The sequence below is a fragment of the Drosophila ficusphila genome, unplaced genomic scaffold, assembly GCF_018152265.1.
Source record: "Drosophila ficusphila isolate 14025-0441.05 unplaced genomic scaffold, ASM1815226v1 contig_286, whole genome shotgun sequence".
Classification (NCBI taxonomy): domain Eukaryota; kingdom Metazoa; phylum Arthropoda; class Insecta; order Diptera; family Drosophilidae; genus Drosophila; species Drosophila ficusphila.
The window spans coordinates 6,217,058-6,239,690 of record NW_025064189.1 but is presented as its reverse complement, the minus strand read 5'-3'; the positions used below and the strand labels follow the sequence as shown (position 1 = coordinate 6,239,690).

The 22,633-nt window shown below is 39.0% G+C and overlaps 2 protein-coding genes across 2 annotated transcripts in view; both read left to right on the top strand.

The window, feature by feature from the left end:
- Positions 1-22,633, top strand: part of LOC108100487 — a 29,107-nt gene that overhangs the window by 2,879 nt on the left and 3,595 nt on the right. The window contains exons 2-5 of the mRNA XM_017204421.1: positions 13,522-13,965; positions 14,982-16,217; positions 16,875-17,005; positions 21,358-21,588. Coding sequence (XP_017059910.1) covers positions 13,785-13,965; positions 14,982-16,217; positions 16,875-17,005; positions 21,358-21,588 — 1,779 coding nt within the window. The 5' untranslated portion in view covers positions 13,522-13,784. The remainder of the gene's footprint in view (positions 1-13,521; positions 13,966-14,981; positions 16,218-16,874; positions 17,006-21,357; positions 21,589-22,633) is intronic.
- On the top strand, positions 19,009-21,013 carry LOC108100488 (cilia- and flagella-associated protein 157). The gene has a single exon (XM_017204422.1). It carries the CDS (start codon positions 19,116-19,118, stop codon positions 20,916-20,918), a length of 1,803 nt encoding a protein of 600 aa, XP_017059911.1. The 5' UTR covers positions 19,009-19,115; the 3' UTR covers positions 20,919-21,013.

Below are 22,633 nucleotides of genomic sequence, written 5' to 3'. Positions count from 1 at the left end.
TTGCAAAAATATTTATTTGGTAATCTGACGACCCTGAGTTGTCTCCAGTTACCTAAGAAGATTTGTTGATTAACTTTAAATGGATTTATAATACTTGTGTATTTTACAATTTCCGCTTGGTTACTTTTTTCTTTTTTTTAATTTCCGCTAGGAGAAGGAAATCAATTTTGGTTACATTATGCGACTTCCAAAAGTCAAGTAGTTGCTTTTCTACTTTAACATACTTAATGCCATCTTAAATGCTTAATTTTGCTGAAATGATTGCTTAGCAAGAGGAGCCTTTTGCCAGCGCAAAGTTGAAATGCAAATAAATACTCAAGGACTACATGAAAGTGGGAAAAGAACGGCGGGGAAGTTTTCCGGATTGCGCCTGCTGCTGCGTAATTCCAGTTGCGCACACATTCCGCCTCCGGAAAAGTATTTGTAACAGTGTTTAAACTCACATTGCCTGTCGTGGTTTGCGAACTATTAAAAAGTGAGCTCTTTAGAGTCCTTGGGAGGCGGAGGTCGACCAACCGCTTGGCAAGAGTGGGCGGTGCGGTCGGAATGATTATCCAAGTTTTACCATTCTTTCTCGACTTGAGCCTTACTTTTCCAAGCCAGCCAGAGCGCACAGTTATGGGAAAATCTTTTAATTAATTTAAAACTAATTTCCCTGAAAGCCAAGCGAAATGACCTTTGAGTGAGTTGAAAGCACTCTCACACACTAGCAGCACAATTTAATTTAAATATTTCAACTCAGACGAAATTAATTCACAAACAAATCTGGAGCAACAACACCACACCTTTCGAAAGGAAACTCTGAGCTGAGCAAATGCAGAGAGATTAAATCACAAACTTCGGATTCACTTAATATGCATTTCAGTGTTATGGAAGTGCAACTTAATCATATCAGATAAATGCCGCAGCCGCCTTTGATGTAAAACATAAAAAGTTTTCCAAGAGGGGATTTTTCCGGGGCTATAAATTCGAATGGGTTGCGCAAGCGGCCCTCTGATTGCCAACAACTTTGAGGGTTCGAGAGGCATTCAAATGCATTCCCTCGCCCAATCCTCAGTCAGGCCCGGTGAAAGTGGATTAGCAATTTGTTAAGCCAACAGTTTACCCAGCTCCGTGGGGCTTCACTTCGTCGAGTTGTTTGCATTTGTCAGAGCAATGCTGCCCTTTTTCTGCAGTTTCTGCAGCTGAAGGATATCCGATGACCGTGCTGAATGCCGTCCAGGGATCCACATACAGACAACAAAATGGGATTGATAATCATAAATCATATTTCGAGTAATTTATTGTGTCAGAATTGTATTCCTTACAAATTAAATAGAAAAAAAAAGAATCATAAACAGCTAAGATTAATCAATTTTCATCTCACAAAATAAAAGTAATCATAAGTAGTTAATTTATTTATGTTTACTAACAATTTCTTTCGGTACGAAAGGTATCTCTTTCCACTTTAAATTACTGTATATTATCTGCTAAATAAATTATAATATATACATTAATTTACTGGAATACAATACTGAATTTGTTATTATTCAAAAACATTTAGAATTAAATAATTTCAATTTCATATTTTTTTTCTCTTTTAAACAATGTATAAACCAAAATACTTTGTCAACGCAATGTAATAGTAATATTTATGAAGGATAATAATTCAAATTGCAAGTCTGTCTAGTTATTTGACTTAAATTTTCTCATTGTGTCAGAAACCCCTTGAACGGCTTCTCGACTTCTCCGTCGCTCACTTTGTGTTTAATTGTAATTTTAACTTTTGTTATTTGAGTGTCTGTTGTGTGCCATCTGGAGCGACTTGGCTGCACCGCCGCTGGAGCCTTTTCCGCTTATTCTGTCACGCAGTGTTTGCCAGTCGTAAATGTTTTTAGTTCGGCTAAATGCAATTGTGGCCACTTCCTGCACTTTGCTGCCAACGCACTTGTCGCACTCGTCTGCCTCGAATTGCCAGCCAGACGTATACGCAATTTAAAGAGCTCTCCACGAGTGCGATAATTAACGCGTAAACACTATTAAAATGCTCTTTAACGCAGTCAACGAAATTTCTTAAACAGGGTCACAATAGTAAAGAACAGAAGAGGTTTTCCACATACTATGCTTCTTTAGTGCCTTTTGAAAACCTTAGCTGATAAAGCTCACAATAATGTTGAATTATAAATGTTATTTCTTTAGGATTTATGCAAGAAACGTATTCTGTTTAAAAAAAGGTAAATTATAAACGTAATCACCCCTCTTTGTGGCACCCAGCGACATTCGTAAGGAGGAAAATTTATGGCCATAACATACCAGTCATCTAGGACTTTAATTTTCTGCTAAACGCATGAAAAAGCGCACACACGCAATTACGCACACACCGGTATTTAGGTTTAATTTTGCAATGTGTGCGACAATGGAGCTCGTCTGTCGCGACGGAAACGGAATAATTTCCCATTTCCGGTGTGTGCCAACAAGAAAACTCAAAATCCACGCTCGTGTGATTGCGCGTGTCTTTGAACAAGGCGAACAATCAGGGAACAGGTACAATAACACTCGACGTCCTCGGCAAGGAAACCCGGGTAACTCGCTCCCCTTCCACATTCCACTTGCCACGCGGTAGGGAAAACAAGACTGTACGATTAAATAAAATACTTCCTAATAAAAAAACGCAAATTTAATTTACTTTCGGTGGCTGTCGGCTCGCAGCAAACATAAATCGAAGTCAACGAGGTTCCCCCACTCCCAACACCTTCATTGCTCCTATTAGTGAATTCAGTGATGACAAGCAACTAAAACACAAAAAAAGCTGAAAAATGGAATTATAAATAAGCAAAGTAAATATTATTTTAAATTAAAACGAACAAGAAAAATACATTTAAGTTACACGTTTCAAAAAAATGTTTTAATAAATGTGTTTCAAAAAAAAATTAATGAAAAGTGAAGTGTAACTTAAAAAAAGAAACAAATTGTAAAAAAAAAATTTATAAATTGCAAAAAGCTGGAATACAACTTTTTTATAGCCCTAGAAACATAAAAGAAAGCACAATTTTTTTTTTAAATGAAATGATGATTTGTGATGTCATGCTGGTTTTAGAGAAATCAATGTGGAAAAAATATATATTTTTCACTTATTATTATATATAACTTATAAATAATAATTCGCTCTATTACTTTTGATACTTCTGGCTACAAAAAGTCTAAACATGCAGCACTCGTGCTGTCGCTTCTTCTTGTGCTCATTATGCTCCCAATTCGAGGATCCGGATGGAGGAGTTGTATATGGCGTGTCATAAGCCCCCGCTTCCCAAAACAATTTTCTTACAAGCGTTTGGGGGGCACGAAGATTGGATGGCAGCCTGGGGGATGGATGGGATGGGTATAATGTGGGCCTGCGAAGGTGGTGAGACACCATACTACATTCTCGGCTACATCTGATGCCTACGAGGCACGTGATGCTGAATATAATGAGAACAATTTTTATTTAAATTAGATCCACCGCCGGACACTTGGCACAATTATGGATGGCCAGCTGGCAGCTGGGAACTGAAAACTGGGAACGCGGAGCTCCTCATTTGGTCAGCCCCGTGTGATCCGGCAGATATAGATACTCGTAAAATAAACTAAACGACCTGCTTTCGGTTGATTACTTTTCAACGTGCTGGCGAAAAAATGCTGAATATTTCGCAATATGCGCGTTACACTATTAAAATTTTAAGAGCTGTTAGCAGATGGAGCTTTTAATTTAAAAATTTTAAAGGTGTCTAAAAATTAGTGATTTTGTTGACGTTTACGACTTTCAAAAATAGTCAAACAAATTAACAAAAACAAATTCAGTCAACAAATGGAAATTTTTTTACTTTTTTCTATAGGTTCATTATTTACAAAGTTTATAAAAATTGTGCTGAAAATTATAAGAGCAACAAATAAGAAAAAACCTTAGCAAAGTATTTGATATTAGTTGGATTTGAAATTTTTTAAAGAATTTTGTTCATATTGTATGGTTGGGATATATGAGCGACAGTTTTAATATAGCTCTAAGATCTTGTTACAAGAAGTTACAAATTTTAATTTCCTAAACCAACATTTATAAAATCACAATTTTTTAAAGACATTTAATCTTTTCTCTGCCCTAAGTGGTCCTCTCAAATTTAGGCTGCATCCCCAAAAACAGATCCTGTTTTGGCCGGTGCTCATTATCGTAATGGATGCTCTGGGGCGGGGTGTTGTTTTGAAGGGTCGATGGGTAGTGTTTGGTGCACATTCCATTAATCATGCCGCATATACAGCTCCAAGGGCCGTGAAACTCAACCGCAGAATCAACAACAACAAATCATGCGAAAGCAAATGCGCAAATAATGCCGCTTAAAATTTCAATGCCTCGGCATTATTCATTTCAGCCGAAGCCGTTATCGGAAATTAATTTTCAAAATCCGCCTAATGGTTAGCGAGTAGAAGCGGTGGTAAATTTATGACTTTTCAGATAAGCAAATTAGGTCTAAAGTATATTTTTCTGCTCCAGATTTGGAACTTATTTATGCAGCTTTTATTTAAATGAGCAACTAGTGGTAGCTGAAATGACGTATACGTGCTCTATTTAAAAATATAACGCTCTGCTAATTTCCAATATTAGTTTTTCTATCTGTTTATTTGAAGGGTCTATTATGGCATTGCTTTAGCCAGACAATATTTGTTGAGCCTGCGGCAAAGCCACAAAAGTGCAGTAATTTACTGTCCGAAAATACACACATTTCAGTGACGCCATATGGTGTTTAATTAAAGTATGTTCAAGCAGCTCTGTTCAGCTTTTCGACCGTAAATTCTACTCTTCAACCAGCTATTACCATACAGATAATTGGAAATGGCAGAAAAATTATGCAAATATTTTTATATCTTTGACTTTTTGGCACCAACAAAATGAAAAATAATTATGGACTTTGGTCGGTTTGATTTTTGGTGGATTAGTATAATGGCCATTGAAGCTGAATTAACTTTTTTGTGTGGCAAGTTTAAATTAATTTAAATCTAACTATTCGCATAAATTTCATTTTCAATTAGTATTTTTAATATTTTGTTTACTTTTAATTTTTGTTTTTGAATAATGACTTAATAACAAATATTTAAAATGAAACTCATATCATTTCTACACAATTTTATTCCTGAAATCTGTTTAAATTTTTCTGGTGTTGTAATTAATCTAAGCTGACTTGCGTTTTGTGTTTGAATAACAGCTTGAAATGCAGAAGCACTTAGCGAAGTGGGACAGCATATTGTTATCCACGGAGTTTTTCGTTCAACTTACTCCGTTTCATTCGATTTTCCCTGATGAACTCCTTCGGTCTGTCGAGTTTGCCTTCGATTAATGGATTTCCTTCACTGACTCCGGCGCCTGAAAGGCTGCCATAAAAACTGACAAATCAACTTCCAGCTGTTTCAGCGTCAACGACCACAAATACACACAAACAAATACACACACACACACAAATACACGAACACAAATACTTTGGCAAGTGCGTAGCAGAAAAGGATACTGCGGAGTTTATGTAGAAGAGCCTTTGGGGGAAAAAAGGGAGAAGGATATATGGCGACATCGCTCCACAAAACTCAACGGGAGAGTTATGCAAATATGAATTTCGTTGATTTTTTTTTTTTTCGGTCTACAGCGAGATAAAGCGAAGGGAAAAAACTTCAGGCGCAATCTTCCAGAGTCCTGGATTTTGGCAATCGAAAATCACCACACAGAGTTTTAATTTTTTTGCGACCCTAATAATCCGCCCTTTCGCTTTTCTTTCTGCTGAATCGCCGATATGTTTATCCGATCTATTCGGACGTGCGGGCTCGAAATGGAAAATTACAAATCTGGGTCAAAAGCAAATTGCTTGTAATTCATTTTCCCCATATAAAGACATTAGATGAGCGTTATTCATGATTAAGTGGGGTGTGTGTGGTTTTCTTATCTTTGGAGATTGGAGACACTTTCAATTTAGAGAAATTATTGCTTTCTTTGGGATTAAAAAAACAAGGGGTGTCTAGAATAGATTTTGTATTATTTTTGAATGAGTAAAGAAGGGAATAAATAAGTTGAAAATGAAATATATATTTGAAAAACCTATAATAAGAAAACGACCAATAGTAAAGAATAAACACATGTCTGTATATCCTTTTTAATTTGAAGAGCTCTTTGCTTCGTTTATTATCCCATCATAAAAACCTTAAGAAATTGAATGCCAAACTCAAATGACAAATTAGAAGTTTGTTAAACCATCAGAACATCGATGGATAAAACTTCTATTTAATAATCACTGTGAATTGCGAGCAGCCAGTTTCGGATTATTGAAACTTTCAGCTGGCATTCTGAGCACATTGACGAGGCTTCATTTGGGTGGCAGTGGTAATTAATAAGCCCGCCATTTCGTATTCAGATGTGTGTGCACCTCCGACTTCTCGGATGCGGATCCCAAGTGTTGAGATGTGTTCGCAGCCAACTTTGTGGCACGAACAAAGACGACAGCCGCAAGACTCAGCATTCAGCATTCAGGGCTCAGGATTCAGTTTTCAGGTTTCTGGCTTCACCAGACACCCGAGGGCGTGGCAGGCGAAAGGCGGAGGAGAAAGGCGGAGAAAGCTACTCGGAGTGCAGACAACAGGAGGCGGACACCGACAATGTGGCTGACTGATTTAAGTGCACATTTAGTGGCGCAGGCAAAGCGAACTCGACACACCCACTCTCGAGGTTCCTGCATCTCTAAATTCCTTAAACACTGAGCGGAATCTCCCTTAAATTTGACAATAAACTAATATTTTTTGGATAAACATGATAAAACTATGGGGGGTCCAGAAATCAATATGATTAAGTGACGATCTTATTGAAGTAAACATGAAAATATCTGTTGATTGTTGCAGTTTAATAAATACAAATGTTATAATCAAATTAAGCATACAATTTCAAACTCACATTTTTCTGATTTATGAACATAAATAAACAATATTTTTTTCAAACTAAAGTCATGCGGTTTCATAACATTTCACACATATTTTTTATATCCTTTATGAATTATTTGATGATTGAAAAAAATCTTTTTTATTATGTACATTGTTCCTAAACTTACGTTTTGCTGTGAATCTTAAATTTAGAGATAAACAACGCTCATTTCGCTCAGTGTATTACGTCGTAACTGTCTTAGATTGCGGTCTAGTCACTAAGTTTCCTGTACAGACGTCGTAGACGTTTATTAAAATGAAGTCAGTCCCCGGGAGCGACGGGTTTTGTGCTGGTGCCAGGACTGGGTCTTCAATTATTAAGTAGCACTTTCAGTGTTGCCACGGCTGGCGAGGATTTCAGGTGAACGGAGTGGAGGGAAAGTCGGAGAAGGATGCAGGACGCCCCTTAATGTCCACCTGCATGCAATCCCTCCATTGGCCTCGGGCGACCTCTAGAGTGGCTTGGCTTCGTGTTCATGCACGGCTTGCTGCTGCTCCTCTATTTCCATACACTGAAATAAAAGACAATAAATTATTTTCAAAAAATATCTAAACAGAAAACATAAACAAATACCATTTTATACAAAAAGTTGTATAATCATTAGGACTTTGCAAACTCTGCGGTTATAGTTATTTAAAAGTCAACCTGAAATAGAAGATATAAAAGGTAAATGAATGAATTATATTCTCTTTCTCTCAGTGCAGTGGAGAGCTAGAACTACCCAGTAACTGCCCAGTTTTGCGAGGGCTTCCATTCGTCACATAACGGCCAATGTAAGGATAAGCCTGCTGCCCCTTTATACTGGGAGTAATACACCATACATATTATTTACCCCGCGGCTGTGGCTCGTCGAGGATCCCCAACTTTTGATGAAAGAGTTGCAAGTTCTGAGGTGGCACCGCCGCATATTACCTTCGTTCATGCCACCCACTTTTGGGGCGCCAACGTCAATGTCAATTGCAACGGGCACGCGAGATGTGTTGGGTTATTCTTGTGGAAAATGCCGTGCGATAAGGTTGCAGTCTGGAGTCATTTTCGCCTCGACGGGTTTTCCGACCTCTCCACTTTGATGGGCTAAATTGCCAGTGCATTCCAGCGAGTTGGTTAAATATTTAGTATGTTTATTCTTCTTTTGAACACGCATATCAATTCACGCAATATGAATATTATCATGATTTGAAGCTACATTTATGAAAGAAAAATATTAAATTGCTTGCAGCTAGACAGATACAAAAAGATTAAATGTTTCAATGTTTTTTTGTTGTTAGTAATAATATTTATATTTCCTTAACTTCTCTTGATGCCTCACCAAAATATATTTTGGTATTAGAATTTGAGCTTTAAAAAAGTTTTTATTTTATGAAACGATTATAATGGCTTTTGTTATTTCGTAAAATATTTTTAATTATAAACATGAATGTATTTTTAGGAACTCATTTTATCCCCTCTTGAGGGAAAAAATGTATAATCGATTTATGATAAACATAATTTGCGTTTAAGCTCGCCCTTGTTTTATAATGACCCTCGACAATAAGTATTTTTATGCTTTTTTCTTGGTCTTTTCGCGGTGGCAAAAGGGCGGTCTACCAGCTGCTGGACTCTCTTGAATGATTCTGTGGCTGATGTCGCAGTCATTAAAGTCTTTTTGCGGCTTTGGTGTCAAGCACAACGACTGCCACGCCCCTCTTTAAATTGTTGTGTTTTTAGTCCGCTGAAGACCCCGCAGCTATAGCGCATTTATTTTAGTCACCATAGTTTTGGGTGTCGAGCTTTCAAGTAGTTTTTTGGTCTACAAAGCAAAACAAGTTGGGGAAATCCACAACTGAAATCCGCTTGTGCATGATTTTATAATACTTTTACTAAGCTTTTAAAATATATTAAGGTACTTTGCATAGTTATTTTCCTTTTAACAAAAAATTGCATTTGTTATATATTACCCTATGAATATATCTTTCTACAATGGTTTGCAAACATGAATTATTCTGAGCTATTTTAGTTAAAAAACAGAACAAACTTAATTAGGGATAGCAAACAATTAAAATCCGTTTTGAACCAATATTAAACTATTATCTTAGCAAAGCTGCTTAGCAAACTCTACAAAAATGTACACGCTTTTTCCAACTTTCATTCTTTATTTAACAGGAAGCTGATGAAGAGTCAGATTTAGCTGAGATAATTTTCTTATTCATTAACTAACTCACTTTTTGCTGGGCTTTCACAAAGGGCTGCTGGTTTTTCCGTTGCTTTCCCCACAAGAAAGGAGATGCGAAATCAGATTTTCCGGGCCTTTGTTTTCCCACCGTCGGACATGGGGCTTACCACCTCTTCACTTTGGCATTGTTCAGTTGACTTCCGCAATTTCCTTATTTACTTATCTTTATTATTTGGCCAAATGAGCAAATGGTTGCCCAGCTCTTTGAATGCGAATGAGGTCCGTTCCAGGTAATTACATACATACCTGTTTGTTTTTTTCCCCAGCTGCCCCCCGTTGGGTTTTATTTTTAGTTTTTAACCCAATTGCACACCGCATTTGTGGGGAAACAGGAGGGACAAAGTGGGTGGGTGAGTGGGGGGTGGTGGTTTTCCACCAGGTGGTCGGGAAATGAGGTCCGCATGCGGGTGGCGAAATGGACTTTTAAGTGCAGACTCAGCTCGTTTCCATCCTTGGCCATTGATTAAGAGTAAACAGAGCATGTAAATGTTTGGATATTCAAACTGTGCATTTTTCCTTTGTGGCTGAATTTTTGCGCAGTTTAAAGTTCGCCCCGCTCCAGTTTTCAAATCCTGTGCTGTTTTTTTTTCTGTGTGAATATGCCGGCGGAGTCACCCCGAAATGTTGAGCCAGTCAAAGCGGAATTTTCCTCGCCCACAAAGTATAATGAATAACAGCACTCCCGGGGAGCGATAAAGGAGTTCTGTCCAGGGTGGTGAAAACGCTGCCCACATGCCACCCCGCAATGCAGGGGCATTGACATTTTGTCTAACTGGAGGATAGAGCGCTAAGCACGGCGCTTTCCCGATCCAGTTCGCGCTCCCGTTCCCGTTGCTATTTCGATTTTCCCTCCCACTGCGGGGTTTTCCCGAGCAGACATCCACCATAATTCTCGGGCAGCCAGCGCTTTGATTTTCCGCGCTGCGACAATTTCGCAATACTAGGCTGGTCAGTAATGCACCAAAAGAAATTAAATAAATATTTAATTTTGAAATATTAAAATACGTGAAAATATCTGAGGTACTATTAAAAGGAGAAAATTTAATAATGAAAACTATTAAAAAGTTTTATTTATTTAATCTGGTAATAATACAGAAAGTTTATAAATGTCTCAAAAATTTAATCTTACCGACAACATAATTTAATGTGGTCCGAATTATTTAAAAAAAATTTACTGGCTTAGTAAGCTTAAAAAAAGTTATATATTAGAAAAATTATGTGAAGCTACAACTGACTTCTCTTCTACGATATTTTATAGTTTTATATCTCTCTCATAGTTTAATGTTATGTTTTTATATTTTTTAAATTCATAATCAATTTATTACGGCTTTCTTGCATAGTTTCCCCCAATTTGTTCCAGTGTCTCTATAGCGAATTAGCATTCTACTTCGGGTGGTCGCTGGTTTAGAGGATAACTGCCGCTTCAAAGGACCGCACAGTGCAGTTAATAGTTTTCCAATGCCCCCACGGCACACACGCATTGCCCCCTGACCTCTGACCTCGGATCGCCCACGGCGACACCGATAATCATGCCGATGGGCCTGCTGCACTATTGAACACCCCAACCGAAAATGTTTCCAGCTTTTCTGATCCGAAAATAAGGGGGGAAAAAAAGTGGAAAACAACTCTGTGGGCTCTCCGCTTTCAATTTGGTGAAAATGCCTGTTTTTGCTTTTGGCCCTCTGCTGTGTTTCCACTACATTTCCCACACATTCCCAGCTCGCCGGATGACCATGGGATTTGTCTGTAAGTCGGGCTATTTGCACATTCTGGTGGAGGGAAACTGATGTGCCGGGATTATTTTCGAAATTCATGAGCGAAATTTTATTTTTTCAATTCAGGGTAACTTTTGGGGGAAAAAAATTGATAAACAATTGCTTTTTAATGTTTTTATAATGGTAATAATAAAAACCCATTGCAAAATATTTAAAATGTATAAAAACAAATATCTTTATTTTAGAGAAAAGTTTAAAAATACCAAAATAATAATTGAATTGTTTTTATTTAGTTTGTTCATTGTTTGTGATTCAAAAAAAGGATAATGAAATATTGAAAATAAAGTGAAGGAACAATGTTTTTATGCTTTTAAAAACGAAGCTGTTCTTTAACACAAAATATGGATAGTATCAAATCATCTGTTGTTTTTTCAGATTAAAGGATTTTAAAACTAAAAACGAATGGAGAATATTATATCTCCCTCAAAATACCTTAAACTCATCTAACAGGGCAAAAACGACATTGATTCTCCATTTACACTCAGCTCTTTCGAATCGCTTTAAAGGAGGGCACAAAACATCCACAGGAAATCGTCCATTTGGAGCGATGATTCTGGCTGTAAAAGGCGTTCGTTTGCAACAACCAACTGTTGTCGTTCCAATTCGAAAGCGAATTTGGCCAAATGCGAGAGGAGGCACGTGTGTGTAGATGTGAATGTGGATATGGAAGTGGATGTGGCAATTGGCAGGACGCAGGACGCAGGACTCATTAGCGCAAAGGGCGTACAATGTGCCGTGTATATGGCACACATATAGCATCTGGCCATCGGCCCGATCCGTGCGTGTCCGCAATTAAGGTGACGACGGGGGATTGGAAGGGTAACGAGGGGAGAGGGGGTGTGTTCCGACCCTAGTCCGCATATATATAGGAGTATATATATCCCAGTGACGCGACAGATTTCGCTAATGACTGCGGGGGTTGGGCAACCGATGGATTGCCTTCCTGTGCAGCAAATATCCGGTTCTATCCCAACCTGAATCACCTTCGGAACTTTTGTGTTGATGAATCGAAAAACTACAGGAATTAGATGCGCCTGTCAGTCGGCAAATTATAACTTATTACTAAACTAACCCCCTTTCGCCAGCCAGCTGGTGATGTATGGCAGCCCCTGCGGTTGGGTTCACGAAAGTTGTTAATATTTTATTTGTGGTTGATTATTTAATTACGGTGGGCGGCCATAAGCCACACACTCGAATCATAAAGAAGGCATTTCAAATTTCGGTTTTAAAAGTGGATTTTATGCCGTCATTTAGAGAGAATGGTTTGAATAAATTTCAGCTTACATTTGAAGTTTAAATAACGTAAAGTTGTTTTGACTGGAACTTATTCTTATGAACATTTTATTACTTGTGAACTCATTACTCGTTTAAATCGTTTGTATTTATGTAAATTTTATGGCTTTACAAGAAAGAATTATAGTTTGCGGGTAGTAATTTATTATAGAGTCAAACAGAATAAATTACAAATAAATAAAATTCTCTAATTTGTGTTATTACTCTCACATTAAAGGAATTATTTTATTGTTCAAAAAAATCTAGTCGACTCACAATTTCCGTAGGTATTGTCTAGTCACTTCCAGACTTGAATTTTCCTCTTTTATGTTTGTTTTATTCTTTTGTGCTGGACCATAACTTTCGATGGAATTGCATTGAATTGTGGAAATAATCGCCATAAAATGTTTCGTGCACGACTTGTAATTGGTTTAAGAATTTATGAGGGTTGATTGTGTTTTCTTTTTTTTTTTCTTTTTCTTTCTTTCCCCTTCGAAATACATAAAGGCATAGAACAGGTCATATATATGGGGATTTTTAGTCGGGGGATGGGGATGTTTTATGCTCCGATAGGGGCCATTGACACCCTTTGTTGTTTGGTCTTCATTTTTAAGCTTTTTGTCGGAATGACATTTGAATTGTGTGGAGAACGACTTGATGCCTTTTCAAATCCTTTTCAGTGCGGTCAGGTCAAAATAAAGGTCAATACTACCAATGCTGATTCATATACTGATCCATTGTCTTTCTGGATAAAAACCTTTTTATACTTTATATAAAATATCTGAGCGAAATGTGAATAAGACAAGATAATTTTATTAACTTTATTTCATGTTTCTAAATTTTAAATGCTAATATGTTAATGCAATAAATCCCTGTTGAGGTAGAATATCTAACTTTTTTTTTATTTAAACTGTTTTTATTGCATTTGGCTTAACGTTTAAGTATGCATTTCCGTGAGGAAAAATAAATACCAGTTGAATATTTTATCAGCTTAAAATGATGAGCTAAATAAAATCTGATATTTCATTTGGTAAATTTTGTTTAACAAGAACCGTGAAATTATTTTATTTAAACAGCGGATGGAAACTGCTTTAAACTTTATTTAATAATGTTATTCATCATAATGTCGTCCATCAAATAAATTCAAGCACACTCCAGCAAATTAAAATTACGGAATGAAAAATGCTGCCGTCATAATAATTTCGTTAGTCAATCTATAGACGGCAACCTCAATTTGTCTCGAATTTGATTTGTGTATCTTTCTCTCTGTAACGTCAACTTTATTTCTGTTTTTTTTTCAGAAAATGCCTGGCAGGTAGACTTCTTCTACATTTTCCTTTGCCGAAGGACCGAACGTCACAGCGAATTTTCCTTCTGGCGATGAGAGCTAAACAAATGACACTCCTTTTTTGAGGGATAGGGATCGGAGACATCATCTTCCATCTTCCATCAGCAATCGCAATCGCAAGAGCAGAATGTGTGCCAGCGACGTGGAACCTTTGGCTTCCTTCCACTGAGTGGCAGAAGGAGATTCCTTAGACAGTCACCTCTGATTGAATCGAGAATGGTGACAGTGGCGACGAAAACGAAAAGAAAAGCGAAGGAAATGCGGAAAAACTCAAAGGAAATGGCGGCGAATCGGAGGCGAAAGAAGACAATCGGCATACTGACATCGGGACTAAAATCAGTAGTCAAGTGGAAAATTATTATATCATCTATAATGTTGCTCTTATTAAGTGGGACAAGTGAGTGAAACTCATTTGCGGCAGAACATCTCACTTCTGACTGCTTCTGACTGCTTTGGACTGAATAAATAAATACATATGTGGGCCCACTATGCGTATACGCAATATTTGAGCATGGAGAGTGGTTACAAGAGTAAACATTTTGAGAAGGTCAGCTGGGAATGTTATTTCATTGTTCAAATGCAACTGCACAATTTACTTAGAGTTTGCTAATTTTGTCAGTCTCTGGAATTTTGAACTTTAGCACTGCATTGAGTATACGCATGGTGGGCTCAAGTGTTTTACGGTTCTGGTTGCAATTAACAAAGAAAAGGAGACTGCTTGAAATACTCTGAGTTTTATTTTATTAAAAGGATTTTAGACAGAAAATTCTTATTGAAATTACCCAATATAATCAATTTTACAATAATAACTTTCAACATTTTAACGTATAACTGCTTAGAAAATACTATTCATTTAGTTTCATTACTATCATAAGATACAGATCTTAATAAAAATTATTTTAAATTTATGTTGTATATAAAAAACTCAATCCATTTGGTTTAAGAGATCTAATATATAATTTTTTATTAGATAGATTTTTGGATAGTTGAGTAACTTTTTAAACAGAAAATTTTAATTCAGATGCTTTTAATGAAAAGAGTAGTTGATCTTTGGTGTTTGGATTCGAAGACTTGTCCTTTGTTTTTGTTTTGCTTGCATAATTTGTACCCGAGGGGGCTGTTTGGATGCGACTCAATTTACACGACCGGGCGGAGTAAACAATGGCGGAGCCTCTTGAATGGGGCCAACAGAAGGCAGCGACGCGAAATAAATTACAAGGATTTATAATTCTTATCTCCCCTCTTTTCTCCCTTTCCCTTCCCATTTCCCTCTTTTCCTCCCCTTTTTCCCTCCCCTTTCCCTCCCCTTTTCTTCCCCTTTTCCCTCCCCTCTTTTCCACTCGTTTCATGTGGTGGCTCCTTGGAAATTGGCGGCATTGTGCGCTCCCTTCTGCGGTTCGAATTCGACAAAAGGTCACGTGCTGGCGGTGCGAAAGGGTCGCCTGATGTCCCCCAGCACATTCACCGCCCTCAGCGGGGACCTGCATGTGCAGATCCAGTTCAATGGCAACGAGATGTCCTCCCAGGAGCAGCAGAATCGGCAGGAGAAGCTGGAGAAGAAGGAACCACCCAGCAGCGAGCACTTGAGCACTGACTGCCACAACTTGAGTTGCAGGAACAACACCATAATGAGCACTTTAGTCATTAGCAAAATCATTGATGAGCTCGAAGCGCCGCAGGAAAAGGATTTATCCCTCATAACCACCCAGGAAACGAATGCAACCGGTCAGGTGTTGCTGCAACGTCGTCGCAAGGAGGTCGTCCAGAACATTCCCCTCTTCCCGGATCCCCGATTCAATGTCACCCAGGTGACGGTTCCCTGCCAGACTTTCCTCATCGGCGGTCGCTACGAGATGCAGGTGGTTAGCAATCTGAAATCGGTGAACAAGAGCGAGGTGACCACCACTTTGGTGCCGGCACAGGATGAGCGATTGCTCCAGACCCTCGATGTCCGGTGGCCCAGTGCCGAGATGATCGTGAGTCCAGTGCGACTGAGAACCTATCCCAAGAATCCCGTGGAGGTAACGCTGCGATTTCCCGAAGTGAACTGCAATCAGACGGGAAGCCTGCCACTGCCGGAATTCTGGCTGGAACTGATTTACTGCGGCAAGGAGCGCAGTTGCAGCCGGAACATAACCCGTTCGAGTGTCCTTTTTGCGGAGCAAATAAGGGGATTCCCGAAGAACAAAACGCTTCGCCTGGGCTGCGAACTATTCGGACTGGCGGGCAACTATGCCGTGCAGTTGCGACCGATGATTCCCGCCCAGAATGTCCCGACCACCCGGCGGCTGCTCAGCGTGGACTGGAGCGATGAGTTCGTGTTCAATGTGTACGCCCGCAGCATTTTCCCCTGCGATCCGCACACGGGCATCGGTGTCCTGTACGAGTATCCTGGCTGCATCCTGGAGCAGGGCGACCGGGTGCGTCTGTATGCCAAGCTGCGCGCCGATGTCGCCTCGCTGAAGCCACCGACTTCGCTGCACTACGTCGCCGAGCAGCGGGTCGTGAAGAGCCAGCACTCACTGTACTTCGCCTGCGACCTCTTCTACGAGAAGTACGTCGAATACTGCTTCGTGTACGTCAGCCAGGCAATTTCCGGGGCCGTCGCCGATGTCCGGATGGACTGTGTGCCCACGTTGCCCGTCAGCGGTGAGTTCTCAATGGGATTCGATGGGATGACATGGAATGGGATGGGATGGATGATGCATTAAGAACGCACTTAACTTCGTTTAAGAGGAAATCCCAATTAAATGCCATTTATTTAATTCTTAAAAGCTTATTGTCCCGCCGGAAGAGATACACTTAAATAAAGCAATCGTGTAAAGTAGTATAACAAATAAAAGTAATTGGCATTGATTACTTTTATACATTTTTCTGGTGTTATAGTATCAATATAACAGGAAATATTTCTTTTATATTAATTTCTTGTTGGAACTAAACTGCACAGACAAAGAATTCTTTAAATAAAAGATAATACTTTATATATTTTTTGAAGCTCAAATAAATAATATATTTTATTTGTATTCAGAGGACATAATTTGTAGAGCTACCATTAGTTTATACCATTTTATTTTACCCGCGTTTTTAAATACAAAATTCTGAGAAATCTTCTCAAACCAGTTTAATATGTTAATGTTTTACTGTGCACTTAAAGCTCTTAATAATTTTCAATAATAAACTGAAAGGAATTACAAGAGCTTGTAAATGAACACTTCCTTCAATTAACAGTACATGTTCATCCATAGTTTAAACTTCATTTATTAATTATGAATGGATTAGCTTATGACAGCTCCTCCTCGTCCACAGATTCGGATACCGGAGGCTGGGGACCTTGGAGCGAATGGACGCCGTGTTCTACGAATTGTCTGGGAGGAACCCGCAATCGCTACCGATTCTGCGATTCACCACCCCCGCGATATGGCGCCAAGTTCTGTGAGGTATGTAACCCCTGATTACCCCTGTTTAACCCGGCAAATAACTCGGTAGATTAACCTCTGGGCGACCTCTGCCACCTGCCAAGCGATTTGACAACGTTAATAGTCAAAGTTTGATTGAGTGCCCTGCGAAATGATTAATACTCCGGCACATCTAAGCGGAAGCATCAAGTCGATTTCAATAAGTGCGGAACTACTATGCGTATTCAACTGAAGACGGGCGAACTTCACAAGACTCCGGCGACTTTGTTACCCCAGAGATTGCTTTTCAGTTTAGTGTTCACATTTCACACGACTTTCTTACACTGAGAAACTAAAATAACAAAATACATTAAAAAAAAATTTATATAAACAAAAAATAGATAGGTATTATTTTGAGATTGTGAAATATTATTAAAATTAATACCAATACATGGCATAAATGATCTGTTCCTTTTTTTTTTTGTTGCTTATAATTTATTAGTTTTTCTAATATATTGAAAAATTTTAGTTAAAGTTTAGTTAATAATTTACAATAATTTTATATTTTAATTATCATTGTTATAGGTTACAATTTTAATGCCTAAAATAGGAGATCCTTCGTTATAAAATAATTCCAAATTAAACACTATCGAAAGTTTTTTTTCTCCCAGTGTACTCCTACGGGGCAAAGTGGAACTATTCCATTGTTTTTGTTTGTGGGACATTGGAGGAGTGGGTGAGGGTGTGTGTGTGTGGGTGTGTGTGTGTGGGTGACTGAAGCGCGGAATGTGTGTGCGTTGTCTGCGAGCGTGTTTTTCCACACTGCGACACTTGCTCCAGATTGCGTGGGGAATTTACGACGCTTCCGACAATTGTCGGCCTACTGCGCCTCGCTTTATCTTGTTTCTTTTGTTAGACTCGTTGGAGCTGGTGGAACTGTAGGAACTGGAGGAAGTGGAGGAGGAACCTCCGGCAGAGCAAGAACCATTCGCGCATTTCATTATCCGAAAACTTCCGGCATCAACGGCCCAGCAGATAGGGGCACATTCGCCCGCACTTTGCCAACTTGTTCGGAACAATTACAGTCAAAGTTTTTAAATGTTCTGCGCACTTATTGCAAGTAGTTCCTACAGGGGAGCAGCATCTCCACCCACTCCACGGATTCTGAAACAATGTTATCCGCCTTGGGGCGACAACAATTGAGTGGGTGTGTCCACACAGAAGGTGGCATCCGCACACTCCACTCTCCACCCTTCACTATCTACTTTCTCCACTTTCCCTAACAATTTGCATTTGCCCCCAAAGAATTGCTCGGAGGCGTTGCTGCCCATGTGTGTATACAAATATTGCCCCACGGGCTATTAATCAAACAAAGCCTTCGCACGCCGGCAACTATTTGCTTTTAGAAAACACGGGAATAACCTTTTGTGACCACGGAAGCGCCACAAACTCAAATTAGTGGCTTTCTAGTGTCACTTTAAATATATTAAAGCTAGCTTCTCAGGGATTAAGTGGCTTAAACACACAGAAGGTTGCTGCAAATAAAAGGGATTTAATATTAAATTAATTTGCGTATATTAAGGAAACTACAGAATTAAAGTTAACTTGAATAAATAATAATAATAAAAACAACTAAGCTAAAAAACAAAGTAAAATGTAGTTGCAAAATTTGTATATTTCACATATTTTGAATTTGTATAAATTTTGATGTGTATAAATTTTAATTTTTTAACATTTTACTGCATTTGAGGAATTTGAGGAATATTTTTTCAGCAGTTATTATTTTTCTGTTATTTAATACAAAGTTTCCTCTTTTTGTGGTTGAAAAAATGAGTTTCTGTTATGTTAATAACTTCTTAAATCAGCCGCTTAAATTTGAGCTCCTTTTTATGGGCTGTAATAAAAATAGCTTTATGGTCTACATAAAATACAAAGGTTAGCATTTAAGCTTAGGAAAGCTTTCGTTTCCTTGGATACACTTTTAACAACTTGTTGTTATATATTCATTTATTCCATTAAAACAAAGAACGATGGTTGTACAAATTCCAAATCGAACGATGTCACTGACACTTTATATTTCAAAAATCACAAATATAACACAAAATTGTTAGACAATCAAATCGGATAACGAAGGGAAAGGAAAGCTACCAAAATGCCGCCAAAAGTGAAGAAGGAGAAGAAGGATATAAACAAGGTGACCCAGGTGGACAGGACCTTCTATGAACTCACCATCACGGATCTGAATCAAAAGTTGGCTCGCCTGCGTTCCCATTTAACCAGCGTGGATGAATCCAATATTGTGCTCACCGAAAAACTCAAGGAAGTGGAATCCGATGGCGTGGATGTGGCTGCCCACTTGGAACGCACTTTGGCGGAGAGAAACAATTCGATTACGGAACTGGAGGAACGTCTGGTGGAGATCACCAAAGTGCGGGAAGTGGAAAACCGCATTGCTCAGGAGAAAATCGGGGATTTGGAGGCCAAATATAAAGCCATGCATGATCAACTGACTTCTGAAATAAAACTACTCAATGGCAAGCTAAATTCCCTAGATGAATTCCGGATTCAGAGAGATGTCCTTTTGGCTAAATTCGATGATCAGGAAGCGGATCTTAATGAGAGGGAAAAGGATCACAAGGAGGCTCTATATAATATGGAACAACGAGCTGTGGTGGAAAAGGATGCTCTGAAAAAGGAGGTGGAGCAGAAGTTGCTACAAGTTTCAGAGGATTTTACTCGCTCCAGTGAAATTCGAAATGCTGGTTACACTCGTCGCTTGATTCGTGAAAATATTGCTTTGCAAAAGGAGATTGATTTACTGGTCATGTCGCAAATAAAACTTCAACAAGCCTACACCAATCAGAAATCCAAACATAAGGAAATGGAGGAGCAATATAGTGCCCTCGATCAGATCAAGAATGAGTTGGTTCGCAATTCTGTAAACAAAATCAAGATTATAGAAGGTCTTACCCGAAACTATGAGAAACTCAAGGCAAAATATGTAGAAGTTTTACGCTATAAGAAGGCCTATGAATCGCATCTCCAGGCGGAGAAGTGTGAAAATGTCAAGCAAAAGGATGCAGCTGGAAAACTACGTAATTTGGCCAAGAGAATGGAAATTGTGGAGCTGGAAAACAAGAGTCTTGGTGTAGTACATGCCCAACATGAGATGGAGATTATCCGTTTGAGGGGAATAATCCAGGAGATTAAGTGCACCGTTCGAGATGCAATTGTGGCGGAAGCGGCGGCCAAAGCCTTCCCAGAAAGATTAGAGGAGGCGAATGTGGATGAACCGGCGGTTATTAAGGAAGTTCGAGAGGAAGCCATATCCGTTTGCAAACTGAAACGCAGCGATTTGCTTTCCCAGCTCCTAACAATAGTGAGTTCCCATTCGGAGGAGCTGCCAAGGACTCCGTCGATTGCCTCCATTGGCAGTGCCACCTCATCGCTATACGAACCCGGTAAAATGGGCTTTATGCCCACTCGACCCAAAGCCACACCATTCGATGCCTTCCGCAGTGAGGTCATCGATCAGGAACCGGATCGCTCACTTCCCGAGGATCTGCAGAAGGCAAAGATGCAGGATCGATTGCACGGCAGGCAGCACGGCGACGAGAACTCCATCATTGATGTGGAGTTCGGAACCACTCTGTATGTGTCCTCCTCCCGCGAGGATGACATTGTCGAGGTGGAGGAGGAGCCGCTGGAGGAGCCGGAGGGCAGCAGCAGTTCCGTTTCCGTGAAGAAGGCGAGCAGCGAGGGCTCTGTTCCTCCGCCCGGAACTGCTCCACTCGCCCTTTCCGCTTCCTCGAAGGACATCAAGCCACAGCAGAGCATCGGTACCATTGACACCCTCACGGGCACCTCCAAGCTGACTGGCATCACCGATGACGACGCCGGAGAGGAGGAGGACGGCGAGGAGGAGGAGGACTTCGATGTCCAGTTCTTCTACTAGTTTCATGTTTTCAAATTCCTCAAATTCATGTTTAATATCTTGCCTTTGACTTTCGATGAGATTCAAATAAATAGCTGCAAAGTCAAATAAAACAATTCATTGCCTTTTATTTTGTCTGAAACTTGAATGAAAATTGTACAAAAATTTATAGAGAACTTTCTTTTACATAAATGGTTATGAGTATTCTGTTTCGAATATTGAAACTTAAATAAATATCTCCAAAGTCAAATAGAAATTTTACTATACAATAAGTAGACATTTTGCATTTTAAGAATTGGCTTTAGTTTCATTCAATTTCGTAGAAATTATAATTGTTAAAAATGTTGGATGTATAGGTATTCTTAAAGTAATTAAAGTAATAAAGGTTCCTAAATATTTTCAAAAAAAAATACTTTGAACACATTCAACAACTTCTCATTGTTTTCTATATTTTTTACAGGGACCCTCAGTGGAAACCCAAAAGTGTGGCAAGAGCATCGCCGATACTTGGGACTGCATCTACGAGACTTCCGGTACAGTGGTAACCAAAGAAAACGGCACGGAGGTCAGCCAGGAAATCGGACCAGGATGTCGTTGCGGCTGTATTGTGCACTTGGGATCCTCGAAACCCAAACGAATCATTGCGGGGGCCACACAAAGTTGCCCTGGCCGTTCATTTTGGTTAATACAGGTACGACCCACCAACTGACCCCTCAACCCCAAATAAAAAAAATTATGTTAGCACCAGAAAATAGCCAAAGCAAAGTGAAGTTGCCCTTTGGCATTTGGTCAAGTTTTTTGAAAGCATTCAAGTTGTCTGCCGCCATAACTATAAAAACGAACAATGCCAAACACTCAGAAGTCCGAGAGTCCATGAATAAAATTCCGCTACGCTTCGGATGCTTCGAAGGCTGGCCCCAAATGACAAAGGAGCCCCACTTAATGTTGCCAGCCCCAGGAAAGTGTGGCTAGAACCAAACGGAGCATTTCTCTGGCCATGGGGGTTGAACTCAATTCATGCATAATAAATGCCCCACTTGGTAGGCGTTTTGGCCAGTCCCGAAACTATCAATGCGTAAGGGGTCCATCGGGGTGGATTGAACTTTGTGTACCGGGTAGTTCGTCCTTCAAGGGTATACTGTACACAAGGCGGAGGATGTTCAGATCATAAATTTCAAACAGGTGGGGAGCATGAATGGCAGGGATATACAAGAGGAAACGCAGCGAAATTAAAGATCAATATTTAGAAAACCAAGTGGAAAATGAAAAAATTAGGAAAGGGAGAGATAGAAGAAATGGCATGAAAAGAAAAGAGTTTGGAAAAAGAAAAATTGAGAATAGGATTGAAAAATGGATAGTATAACTTAGGAATTGGAAACACAAGAAGAAAATTTATTTATTATAAATCAACGAGGAAAGGGATAGGATAGCTTAAATTAGAATCTTAAGAAGATAATTTATAAGGAAAATATGTTGATATATGGGAAAAGAGATACAAAAATATTTATATTTATTAAATATTTAAAAACTGTTATGTAAACAATTCTTGAAAAAAATTTATATATGTATATATGTTCTATTTTTGCCTTTAAAAAATCAGTTAACAAAATGGCCAATTACCTTTACCCACAACCAATCAAATGTATAATGTCATGTTATAAGTTCTGATATAACCACAAATTTAATTATATTTTTTTTTTTGGTAATGGGTATCAATTGAAAGGAAGTACAGACCC

Bases quoted from the DNA above. Each gene is read 5' to 3' on its own strand.
- LOC108100488 (XM_017204422.1), top strand. From the start codon at position 19,116: ATGCCGCCAAAAGTGAAGAAGGAGAAGAAGGATATAAACAAGGTGACC.